This window comes from Pavona decussata, unplaced genomic scaffold (genome assembly GCF_977016875.1).
Source record: "Pavona decussata unplaced genomic scaffold, jaPavDecu1.1 SCAFFOLD_137, whole genome shotgun sequence".
Taxonomy (NCBI): domain Eukaryota; kingdom Metazoa; phylum Cnidaria; class Anthozoa; order Scleractinia; family Agariciidae; genus Pavona; species Pavona decussata.
The window spans coordinates 1,882,344-1,895,857 of record NW_028145550.1 but is presented as its reverse complement, the minus strand read 5'-3'; the positions used below and the strand labels follow the sequence as shown (position 1 = coordinate 1,895,857).

At 36.3% G+C, this 13,514-nt stretch overlaps 2 protein-coding genes across 3 annotated transcripts in view; one reads left to right on the top strand and one right to left on the bottom strand.

Annotated features, from left to right (window-relative positions):
* LOC146467275 (uncharacterized) overlaps positions 1–13,514 on the top strand; it is a 118,761-nt gene that overhangs the window by 51,494 nt on the left and 53,753 nt on the right. The gene's annotated exons all lie outside the window — the stretch shown is intronic.
* Positions 3,345–13,322, bottom strand: LOC146467278 (C-type lectin domain family 4 member G-like). Of its 2 annotated transcripts, none has more exons than XM_085126159.1 (3): positions 13,208–13,322; positions 4,372–4,449; positions 3,345–3,987 (listed from the first exon to the last, which is right to left on the bottom strand). In XM_085126159.1, exons 2-3 carry the CDS (start codon positions 4,436–4,438, stop codon positions 3,578–3,580), a joined length of 477 nt encoding a protein of 158 aa, XP_084982285.1. In that variant the 5' UTR covers positions 4,439–4,449; positions 13,208–13,322; the 3' UTR covers positions 3,345–3,577. The 2 variants fall into 2 exon arrangements, with proteins under 2 accessions (XP_084982285.1, XP_084982286.1); XM_085126160.1 differs by having other exon boundaries at positions 4,372–4,446; positions 13,208–13,304.

Genomic DNA, 13,514 nt, shown 5'->3' with positions numbered 1-13,514 from the left:
CCACCCAATATGGCTTACGCTCCCTAAAAAAATTCGCCGGTCCTCACCTTTGGAATTCTTTGCCTACATCAAAGTATATCCAACACAAGTTCTCTTAGAATATTTCTTAAAAAAAAATAAGACCACTATACTTGATTATTATTCTAATTAATTACCTGCTTTGCCGGATGAAGAAATACTTTTTAAAAAAAAGTATTTTCTTAATTCTGTCTGTAATTGTATTTTGTTTCTGGGGTCATCCACTAGATAAGCCCTGATTTGGATGATCCCTACTCGCTCTCTATTTTGTTGTGATAATTTTACTTTCCTTAGTTGAACTCTCTTTTTGGTACCTATGTAAATCCAACCTATGTCATGTAAAACTGAGCTGAGTTAAATAAATCATCTTGTCTTGTCTCATCTTGTTGGTCACCTTTACTGCGTTACTGGTGTTTATGATTACACAAGGTGAGAGAAGAAACATAGTTATAGACACATTGCTCATAGTCGTAGTTTTATTGAACATCGGTTAATACTAAAAATAGCAACGGTTCTTTGTACGCATTCAGTACCAACGCTGAATGGCTTGGCAATATTTGAATGGAAATTACTTAGTGTCGGTGTGTCCTTAGGTTAAAAAAAAAAAGGCATTACAGCCAGCCCAATCGTAGAAACTGAGATAAGGTTATTTACAGATTTGAAGCCTATGGCCGCGTTAAATCCCCGCTATGTCCCGGGGGTCGGGGGGGGGGGGGGGGCGGGATTTCATTTTTGTAAGCGAGGCTAAGTGCAAAGCTTTTCATGTTAAAATTCGTTTTGTTTGCATAAGAATGTAAACTAATTTTGATATTAAAAGCTTTGCCCTTAGCCTCGCTTTGATGAGGTTCACAGGAACTCTGAAATGACCAAATGACTGGTCCATTAAGCAAACGCCTTAAAATTTTAGAATGACTCTTTTAAATCAGTCTTTTAAAATTGATGGTTCTTAAGTCAGCAGCGAATGTCTTAAAGACTTTTGGAAAACCATGGATGTTCCGTTATAAACCGAAACATTAAAATCCCAAATCAAGGGGGTAGGCAGAGCCTAATAATACTTTATTGTGCTTGTGGCAGCAAACACTATGCAGCAAGAGAAGAACAAGAGTTCAGCAATTCTACCTTCATCAAGGTCGATTGAAAATTAGACAACAGTTCCTTCAGAACTCCGCAAATACCATTACAATAAAGTCTGAAATAGACCGGGAAAAACAAAATAAAATTCTTGTTCGGAGAAAGCGAATAACGACTGAAACTTGACCAAGATTCAGTTTTCTTATCTAACACCAATTTCGAGGTTCCTAAGCCTAAAACTCGCGTGGATATAGTAAAGAATTCTTACTTTAACCGCTTGTAATTTTGGTCAAATATATTTCTCAGTCACAGATAAAATGCACAGATAATGCGATAGGTTACACATATCTTGAATTCTATATATTTATAACTATAATTATTTTACTACAGACAACTTCACTGACTGCCATGTCCACCTTCCAGCTTGACTTTGTTTGCAAACTGGAACTCAGCTTAAATTTGCTTGTCCCAAGATTTTCGCCTCTCCGTATACGGGGGGTGGGGGGGGGGGGGGGATTATTAAAAAGGGCATTTTTATTTTGTCATAGAAAAATTGTCAGAAGATCCACTCATAAAAATCAGTTGAATGTCTCCTGATCAGCGCCTATCAAGTAAAAAATAAATAAATAAATAAATAAATAAATAAATAAATAAATAAATAAATAAATAAATAAATAAATAAATAAATAAAAGTAAACCCGTATACGAGGTTTGAATGTGTGTTCTTGCTAATACATCGAAGGTTTCTTTCCATTCTGACTTTTTCATAGCTAGAATAGATGTAATTTTTCAATTTGTGGTAGCCTGGAAACAAGCGAAAAAAGTTGAATAACGCGGAGAGCCTGGAGAGAGGTCTCATTTTTTTGGCGCTTTTATTAGCGGCTGCCTTTCGGCTAGCGAACATGCGTCCTCTCACTTTCCTCGTTTCTCGAAGAAAAGCAGTTTGCAAAATTGTTTTGTTCGCTATTTTCCTTTTCATTCGTTTCCCGTGAAAAGTTGTAAACAGCTTATTCGATAGTGGAAAAGACTACATTTGTGGATCGGTTCAAAACAGTCCAAAAGGAAAACGGATTGATTGGAAGCTTCTGAGCTAAATTTGGTAAGTTGCTGTTTTTATTTTAATTAAGAAATGTCAACAGCAGAATGACTCCAAGACTTAATCTAGAATCAGGGAAATGCTTGTTGTTACCAAGTTTAAAATGCAAAATGTAAAAAGAAGCGAGAAACGTGTTCTGTTTATGATCACGTTCGACAATTGTCAATTACCGTGACATGTCACTCTTAATCAAATCAAGTGTGAGCTAACACCAATTTGATGTTATTCCTGCCCAAAAAGTCACTCAACCAAATCTTCCAGGGGAGTTCTACCTCGGAGAGCTAGGATAGTTTCATCGAGCTTATCCAAAAACAAAAAAGAAAAAACAAAAAAAGAGGAAGATGATGAAATAAAGAAAAACCTGCTGTGGAACTTTATTAGCTAAAATACCGAGTCATCTTTGACTTCGAGCGTGGCTTATGCAAACGCATTTTAATGGCTCAAGTTAGAGTTTGCTGATTTTGGGAGAACAGATGCTTGGCTTAAACAATATCTTGAAATTTTCGGAAAGGAACGCCGCACCTCTGAGAAAAACAGTTTCGAAATTGCCTCACATTTGGCCCAAGACATTTTCGCGATCGCAAGGAAATTGCAAATTCTATAAAAAATTAAGTTTTATGTTAAGTCGGGATATTTTCCTTTAACAACGTTTTTTAGACGGTAAACAATACAAGCAATCGATATGAGTCCCCAGAAATGACGCGAAATATATTTTATTGAGCTTCAAATTCTGCATATATTTTGCGTGACATCAGGGTCAGTGAGGGTCAAAACCAGGGGGGTAGTCAAGCAGGAGAATTGCTAAATAGCATCATTCATTATCATTTCGGACAGACATTAAATGGTGAAAGTTTGAAGAAAATCGGCCGACCCCAATCTTTCACCTCTGCCTGGTTTTCTTAGACAATGACTCTTAAAACGAAAAACCGAATAAATGAGAAGCACCACAGTAGCCCAGGGAAAAAAGTCGCCAAATGTTAACCCTGCCAAAAACCAGGTTTAAAATCTTTTAAATCCTTGTTAGCCCATCCCTTTTATTCCTCATTTTACTATCATCCGACTGGCTACATTTGGCACGGGACATTTCACACAGCAACATCAGCAGCTGAAAGTCACACAGTCGCCCAATTCAACATGAAATAAATTTTTTGACGACGTTAAGTTCCCAACACCACTTTTATTTTTCAGCTGACTGAACATTCATCTCAACTAAGTTACTTTGACAATGTTTTGACCGAATACAACGCTCTTGGAAACGTCTTGAATTGATTAGCTGGTACATCGATAGAAACCAATCATCTATTTTAACGGTAGTCACTCTACTTTTAAATTTCCATAGTCCTACATGCCAGTCAGGTTCACAGCTTAATGGTTAGCATTGAACTGGCCACTTCAACCTCTTATTGGCATCTTACAAACGAAAGCGGGCTTCACTTCCCAGTCGCAGGGGCTGTCATTCCACCCTCCTGAAGGGCCCATATGGCCACAATCCTCACGCCCTCCAGTGTCGTTGGGTTCCCCAGGATACCACTTGTTGTACTCTAATGGTGAGCCGTCAACCCATTGGAAGTTCCCGTCAGCCTTCCTCTGGAGGCCGATCCACACACCCGAATGTTTTGGTATTCCTTTCGTCTTCGTTACCAGGTTAAAAATAAACTGGTTTTCATTGGCAGATCTGATGATGGCGAGGTCTCCCCCCATTTCCTTACATTTTTCCCGAGCATCGCCCATTCTTTGAGTCCGGGTGTTGTCAACGTAGTAGCATGATGTTTCGCTAGCAACCCAGTAAGGTGGACAACAACCTGAATAAAGAAAACGTGGAGAGAGAGATAGAGCCATAAGCTATAATTGAAATAACACTGATACGAAAACCTAGCTTGTTAACTAGAGATTCCAAAATATTGTTATTATTCCCACCAATAATGCAAAAAGATGTCAAAACGAACGATTCGGTATCATCATTATCTTCAAAGAAGGTTCCTTTCCACGATAGCTTAACCCTATAGTCATCTACTTTGTTGGTGGTGTTTTGAGCTTGCAAAAATTGTGCAGAATTTTTTCATGATACTAAAGCAAAGTCGGAACCAAACGTCTAGTACTGAAATAGAAAACCACGCGATAATAAAAGACATCAGGATAAGATTCTTTTAAATTAACGTTAACCACCACGTGACCCTTTTACAAACCCTCTGCCTCCATCATCAGTGGCATCAAAATAAGGCAAATAATGAACACTGTTTCTTTGATAGCCATCCCTGATTCTGCTGAAAAAAATAAAAAGAAAACATATCTTCAATTACTAACATGAGGAAGATTGTGAATACATCATGATAAAAAATGTGTTCGAAAATGGGGAAGGTCTGAAAGCAGCCGTTCTCATCGACAACGTTCGGCCATCATAAAAAAATGACATAATTAAGGTGTTTGTTTTTGAACTCATGCGCGCTGGACATTTTAAAAGGACGATAAATTAAATTTGGTATAAATGGAAAAATCACAAAGGTTGCAACAGGGTCGTCATTTAATTGGGGTGCGCAATTTATGTAAGTTTTAGAGAAAATGAGATTAAGTAATATCTATAGATATCTGTTCCTAGGAATTAACGTCTAAATTAACATCGTTCTCGGTAGGTCCCTAGAAGAGCTTGCTAAAACCACGACGTGAAAGCTCGCTAGCTTTTCTCGTTTTTTCAAAAATAAAAACGTAAGGACTGGAAACGAGTCTGCTCTCGAGCGGCAACTGCTCAATTGATGGTTTGCATGTGACGTCATGGCGGCCATGTTGGTGGACAGGAACAATAATATCTTTTTCCTCTGGGAGTTAACTTCAATTTTTATGCAAACTATACGAGCAAATTTTCTTCTCTTTTGTCCACCAACATGGTGGCAATGCATATTACCTATAGGCCCTTTTTAATAATGGAGTCATTTTACTACAACTACCAGAAATGAAGTCGTTTCCTTTTCGAATTCAAAATTTTGTACTCCCAGTGGACAGCAAAGAACAACAGCTCGTATTAACGCGAGAAAACAAAAACCAGAACGATTCTGGTAGTAAAATAACGCCATATTGAAAATGTCCTATTGGTATAATATTGATAATACTTAGTAAAAGGAATCGTTTTCTCCTTAAATTTCGTTTATTTTGAATCACATTCTGTTTCTTATAATTCATCTATAGCTTCCTAGATGGTACCTTACTTTTTTTTTTTGGTGAAATGGATATTATTTTTAGTCGTGGTTTGCATATGTTAGCAGTAAACGAAGATTCACTCGTGAAATGACAATTTCGGTCATGATATTGCTTCATGACTTTTATAAAGATATCATAATAGTTCTTAATTTTGATGGTGCATTTTTTATTTAAATAGCTATCATATGTGATAGGGTTATAGAAAATAACGTGCGATAAAAGCCTGGTTTTTCAATCTTTCAGTGATCATAAATTTCTGGCACGCTCTCCGCCCTATTTTCAGCTAATCGTTTCTGTCATTGCGGCGAAACACCAAGGACATCACCAGACAGTTGCCAGTGCTATAGACGCTAAATGACGAAGTACTTTAGGTTAAAACTAGTGATTTAATTTTGGAAAAAAGTGACGGCCTTTATATCATCCACCAAATTAGAAACGGACAGATCCGTTTCAAAGCAATAGCCTGATCCCTTTTACACAACGCTCCGTAAGAGAAGAACTTTCCATGAAATGTTTTACGCTGCGGTTTTTAGTAATATAAAATTGTAAATAGTCCAAGTGCGCTGGAAGAATAGAGCGCAAACAACTCGTTACTTCATCGTTTGCTTTCCTCTTTTTATTTTTTTGGTTTGCTTATGTTATTTAATTGCCCCTGAAAATTAAAAAAAATAGAAAGGCCTTCGTAAGATATAAATTCACTCGGAGAAATTATAGCATTCAAGCGGAACGGTTCAAGAAACAACATGAAAGCAGAACTTTTCTAATTATCGAGTTTCAACCTTTTGGCAACTGAAGAGCTCCTTTTCTGACTCAGAAACTGTAAATTTAAGCAAAGAACAACTCTAAGCATTTCCAATACTCCTACGCGATATTTTTGTTTCGTGACAAGAAAGGTAAAACCTCTCAATTGTTCAACTTACCAAGTTTTGTTTTCTGAAAGAGACTGTCCTTACAACCTGAGGCTATTGTCAAGAATGCTTGGCCTCGATAAGTACAGCAGGTCTCAAGTAACCAATGTTAAAATAATTTCCTTATCACATATACATGTTTATTATGAACACGCAGTCTGCGATCTTTGGCAAATTAAAGCAGCTGACAAAATTCTGGAAAAATGTAAGAAGATATGAACAATGAATACCGAGTGTCACTCTTTTAAAGATGAATCACTTTAAGCTTTAGTGAAGATAGGCGGAAAGATAGACTGTACACTTGTGGAAATGAATTGGTCGGGTTTTTTTTTAACAAAATTGGTGGAGTTAGCACTAAAATCAATTCAAACTCTTTCTTTTTCTGTACACTAAAATAACGAAACTCATCATAAAAAAATTGTAACTCATTATTGGCTCAATTGGGCAAATAGAGCTACTGTAGTTTAAGTCATAGGAAAGAAACCAAAATTTAAAACCTAAGCAGACCGATTTGTTTCTTAGTCAATGTGAAATAATATAGCAGATCAAATAAGCTGGAGTATCCTCTAGGCAAAGAATTATTATTTCCCATTTAAGCGGTTGCGTGGAATCATTTGATTTAATTAAAATTATTCGAATCAGTTCATTTTAAAACTAAGATTGATTACAGCTTAGCTTGAGGCTTTTCTTTCTCCCAGAATATGGCAAGAATTGTTTATGCGTTTGACAAATATGTTTTGAAAGCTGATTTATTGACAGTCTCAAAGGGTAAACGGTTTGTTTAATCAGTTGCGTCCACAAGTGACAAAATCAGCACGATAGTAAAATTTTCGTGCGAAGACTCATGTTTTGTCAACCTATATTTTGCCAGTAAAATACTGAACAATCTTTAAACACTGGCTTTTGACTCTTTCTTGGGTGCAAAATGAGTCAGAAATTGAGAAAATACCTAATCCGAATTTCGAAATGTTAGGTTTCGTGTGGCACCATAAAATCCAAATAACCGAAACACCGTAAGAATTGAAATGACCAGAAGGCAGAACACCGCAAAGACCCCTTGCTCTCCCCGCTTCCCTTCCATCCCCTCCCTTCCTTAATATTTAGTCGCCTTGTTGACGAACAATCCAAAAGGACCGAAATGGTGTTTACAGTTTGTGGAGTGGCGCACAAACAACTAAAATTTCAACTGGAAACAGAAATGCTTCATTATTGATCAAGAACCCTGAACTTTGCCTATTTGTGCCAGCCAGACAACTCATGTATGGTCACTTGAGCGATTCCAAAGCGATCATCTTCACATAAAAAAGTATTGCTTGACCATCCATAGCATGGAATGGATATGCATCACGAATTACTCGAAATCTATACAACACTATGCGATTTGGTCCCGACCCCTGCCTTTCTTCTGAATCCTCTAATCGTTCTCAAACATCCCACATGGACCATCCTGTTAAATAAATTAAAAACCAATAGGAGAATTGATGAACTGATTTTAGGTTTTCGCGTCCGAACATTTTCAAGTCCATCGCATTCCATGGGCTTAAGACATTAAATATTCTCTATTCGGAGACGTTTTTCTCATCTTATTAGTTAATTGACTTCTCATGATTATACCTAAAGGCGCGCATTTACATTTAAATTTTATAATGTTTATTTGGGGAAATTTTTCTACGTAGGGCTAACATAACTATTTCAACTTTCAGGAAGTGTTTTTTATTTTAATTTTTTGTTGATTTCCTGAATATAATATTATGTTATTTTATATATGTTATGATAATATTTTTGTTATTCCACACACTCATAACACTTAGTCAACACATTGATAACAAAACACAGGTTTATAGTAGAAAAACTGGGGGCGAAGAAACTTGTAACATTTTCTGGCGCGCACCAGCATGAATTAAAGCGGCAGCTTTGTTCAAGTTTGAAATTGAGAGCGTTTTACATCAAATTAAAAATTGAGTACTCGTCTACTGGTGCGCCAATCACTCTTGCAAAACTTTCCTCAAATTTCTGGCCTCAAAAGGTTAAGCTAAAAGCAAACAGTATTTTGAAGCTGTGAAGGATTTTTTGTGTCAGGCAGGCCGAGCTGAACAGACTGGAAAAGCTTTTCAACGATTTCTCGGGTGTTTCTTTGGTTACTGAGGAAGCAAGTTCACGATCTTCCCTCGTTGTTTTGACAAACGCATCCTGTGCCCTTCTTCCTTGCAAGAACTCTGGAGCTGTTAAGATACTAAATGTTTTTCCAGGTAGCTCTAATGCCTCTGAGGGTATTGGCTTTGTACTCCGTCTATCTTCTTGTCTGAATAAACATTGTTCTCCGTAGGTAGCTAGAAGAGCTTGCTAAAACCACGACGTGAAAGCTCGCTAGCTTTTCTCTTTTTTTCAATAATACAAACGTAAGGACTGGAAATGAGTCTGTTCTTGAGCGGGCACTGCTTTTATTGGTATCATATTGATAATAGTTAGTAAAAGGATAGTTTTCTCCTTAAATTTTGTTCATTTTGAATCACATTCTGTTTCTTATAATTCATCAATAGCTTTCTAGATAATACTTTAACTTATAAGAAATAGATATTTTCTTTGAGCCGTGGTTTGGTCCTGTTACCAGTAAACGAAGATTATTCTAAATAATCCTTCGTGGAATGACAATTTCGTACATGATATTGTTTCACTTGTCTTGTATGAAGATATCACGATAGTTCTTAATTTTAATTTGATAGTTTATTTTTTTTTTCCATAGCTATTATATGTGATAGAGTTATAGAAAATAACGTGCGATAAAAGCCTAGTTTTTCAATCTTACAGTGATCATGAATTTTTGTCATGCTCTCCGCGCGTTTACCAGTTATTCGTTTTTGTCATGGCGGCGAAACACCAAGGACATAACCAAACAGTAAACGTTGCCAGTGCTATGGACGCTAAATGACGAGGTACTTTAGGTTAAAACTAGTGATTTAATTTTGGAAAAAAGTGAGGTTTTTTGTATCATCCACAAAATTAGAAACAGACAGGTCCGTTTCAAAGCAATAACGTGATCCCTTTTACAACGCTCCGTAAGAGACGAACTTTGCATGAAATGTTTTACGCTGCGGTTTTGGTAATATAAAATTGTGAATAGTCAAAGTGCCTCGTTTTCGTTCCTCTTTTTATATTTTGGTTTGCTTATCTTATTTAATTGCGCCTGAAAATCAAAAAATAGAAAGGCATTCGCAGGATATAAACTCATTTGGAGAAATTATAGCATCCAAGCGGAACGGTTCAAGAAACAACATGAAAGCAGAACTTTTCTACTTATCGGGTTTGAACCTTTTGGCAGCTGAAGAGCTCCTTTTCTGACTCAGAAACTGTAAATTTAAGCAAAGAACAACTCTAAGCATTTCCAATACCCTACGCGATATATTTGTTTCGTGACATGAAAGGTAAAACTTCTCAATTGTTCAACTTACCAATTTTCGGTTCTCTGAAAGAGACTGTCCTTACAACCTGAGGCTATTGTCAAGAATGCTTGGCCTCGATAAGTACAGCAGGTCTCAAGAGACCAATGTTTAAATAATTTCCTTATAACACATACATATTTATTATGAACACACAGTCTGCGATCTTTGGCAAATTAAAGCAGCTGACAAAATTCTGGAAAAATGTAAGAAGATATGAACAATGAATACCGAGTGTCACTCTTTTAAAGATGAATCATTTTAAGCGCTAGTGAAGATAGGCTGAAAGATAGACTGTACACTTGTGGAAATGAATTGGTCGGTTATTTTTTGAACAAAATTGGTGGAGTTAGCACTAAAATCAATTCAAACTCTTTCTTTTTCTGTACACTAAAATAACGAAACTCATCATAAAAAAATTGTAACTCATTATTGGCTCAATTGGGCAAATAGAGCTACTGTAGTTTAAGTCATAGGAAAGAAACCAAAATTTAAAACCTAAGCAGACCGATTTGTTTCTTAGTCAATGTGAAATAATATAGCAGATCAAATAAGCTGGAGTATCCTCTAGGCAAAGAATTATTATTTCCCATTTAAGCGGTTGCGTGGAATCATTTGAGTTAATTAAAATTATTCGAATCAGTTCATTTTAAAACTAGGATTGATTACAGCTTAGCTTGAGGCTTTTCTTTCTCCCAGAATATGGCAAGAATTGTTTATGCGTTTGACAAATATGTTTTGAAAGCTGATTTATTGACAGTCGCAAAGGGTAAACGGTTTATTTAATCAGTTGCGTCCACAAGTGACAAAATCGGCACGATAGTAAAATTTTCGTGCAAAGATTCATGTTTTGTCAACCTATATTTTGCCAGAAAAATACTGAACAATCTGTAAACACTGGCTTTTGACTCTTTCTTGGGTGCAAAATGAGTCAGAAATTGAGAAAATACCTAATCCGAATTTCGAAATGTTAGGTTTTATGTGGCACCATAAAATCGAAATAACCGAAACACTGTAAGAACTGAAATGACCAGAAGGCAGAACACAGCAAAGACCCCTTGCTCTCCCCTCTTCCCTCCCATCCCCTTCCTTCGTTAATATTCAGTCGCCTTGTTGACGAACAATCCAAAAGGACCGAAATGGTGTTCACAGTTTGTGGAGTGGCGCAAAAACAACTAAAATTTCGACTGGAAACAGAAATGCTTCATTATTGATCAATAACCCTGAACTTTGCCTATTTGTGCCAGCCAGACAACTCATGTATGGTCACTTGAGCGATTCCAAAGCGATCATCTTCACATAAAAAAGTATTGCTTGACCATCCATAGCATGGAATGGATATGCATCACGAATTACTCGAAATCTATACAACACTATGCGATTTGGTCCCGGCCCCTGCCTTTCTTCTGAATCCTCTAATCGTTCTCAAACATCCCACATGGACCATCCTGTTAAATAAATTAAAAACCAATAGGAGAATTGATGAACTGATTTTAGGTTTTCGCGTCCGAACATTTTCAAGTCCATCGCATTCCATGGGCTTAAGACATTAAATATTCTCTATTCGGAGACGTTTTTCTCATCTTATTAGTTAATTGACTTCTCATGATCATACCTAAAGGCGCGCATTTACATTTAAATTTTATAATGTTTATTTGGGGAAATTTTTCTACGTAGGGCTAACATAACTATTTCAACTTTCAGGAAGTGTTTTTTATTTTAATTTTTTGTTGATTTCCTGAATATAATATTATGTTATTTTATATATGTTATGATAATATTTTTGTTATTCCACACACTCATAACACTTAGTCAACACATTGATAACAAAACACAGGTTTATAGTAGAAAAACTGGGGGCGAAGAAACTTGTAACATTTTCTGGCGCGCACCAGCATGAATTAAAGCGGCAGCTTTGTTCAAGTTTGAAATTGAGAGCGTTTTACATCAAATTAAAAATTGAGTACTCGTCTACTGGTGCGCCAATCACTCTTGCAAAACTTTCCTCAAATTTCTGGCCTCAAAAGGTTAAGCTAAAAGCAAACAGTATTTTGAAGCTGTGAAGGATTTTTTGTGTCAGGCAGGCCGAGCTGAACAGACTGGAAAAGCTTTTCAACGATTTCTCGGGTGTTTCTTTGGTTACTGAGGAAGCAAGTTCACGATCTTCCCTCGTTGTTTTGACAAACGCATCCTGTGCCCTTCTTCCTTGCAAGAACTCTGGAGCTGTTAAGATACTAAATGTTTTTCCAGGTAGCTCTAATGCCTCTGAGGGTATTGGCTTTGTACTCCGTCTATCTTCTTGTCTGAATAAACATCGTTCGCGGTAGGTACCTAGAAGAGCTTGCTAAAACCACGACGTGAAAGCTCGCTAGCTTTTCTCTTTTTTTCAATAATACAAACGTAAGGACTGGAAATGAGTCTGCTCTTGAGCGGGAACTGCTTATATTGGTATCGTTTTGATAACAGTTAGTAAAAAGATAGTTTTCTCCTTAAATTTCGTTCATTTTGAATCACATTCTGTTTCTTATAATTCATCAATAGCTTTCTAGATAATACTTTAACTTATAAGAAATAGATATTTTCTTTGAGCCGTGGTTTAGTCCTGTTACCAGTAAACTAAGATTATTCTAAATAATCCTTCGTGGAATGACAATTTCGTACATGATATTACTTCACGTCTTGTATGAAGATATCACGATAGTTCTTAATTTTAATTTGATAGTTTATTTTTTTATTTCGATAGCTATTATATGTGATAGAGTTATAGAAAATAACGTGCGATAAAAGCCTAGTTTTTCGATCTTACAGTGATCATGGATTTTTGTCATGCTCTCCGCGCGTTTTCCAGTTGTTCGTTTTTGTCATGGCGGCGAAACACCAAGGACATAACCAAACAGTAAACGTTGCCAGTGCTATGGACGCTAAATGACGAGGTACTTTAGGTTAAAACTAGTGATTTAATTTTGGAAAAAAGTGAGGTTTATTGTATCATTCACAAAATTAGAAACAGACAGGTCCGTTTCAAAGCAATAACGTGATCCCTTTTACAACGCTCCGTAAGAGACGAACTTTGCATGAAATGTTTTACGCTGCGGTTTTGGTAATATAAAATTGTGAATAGTCAAAGTGCGCTGGAAGAATAGAGCGCAATCAACTCGAAATTTTATCGTTTTCGTTCCTCTTTTTATATTTTGGTTTGCTTATGTTATTTAATTGCCCCTGAAAATCAAAAAATAGAAAGGCATTCGCAGGATATAAACTCATTTGGAGAAATTATAGCATCCAAGCGGAACGGTTCAAGAAACAACATGAAAGCAAACCTTTTCTAATTATCGAGTTTTAACCTTTCGGTGACTGAAGAGCTCCTTTTCTGACTCAGAAACTGTAAATTTAAACAAAGATGAACGCTAAGCATTTCCAATACTCTTACACGATATTTTTCATTCGTGACATGAAAGGTAAAACTTCTCAATTGTTCAACTTACCAAGTTTTGTTTCCGAAAGAGACTGTCCTTACAACCTGAGGCTATTGTCAAGAATCCTTGGCCTGGATAAAGTACAACAGATCTCAAGAGACCAATTTTTTAAAATAATCTCCTTATACATATAAATATTTATTGTGAATACAGAGTTACTAATTTTTGAAAGATTCAGCACCTGAAACAATTTTGCCAAAATTTAGAATTTTTAAAAATTATAAGAAGTTATGAATAATGAATACCGAGTATCACCCTTCAGATGAATGGTAAGCGCTCGAGAAGGCATGGAAGATTCAGCAGAAAGATTGACTGT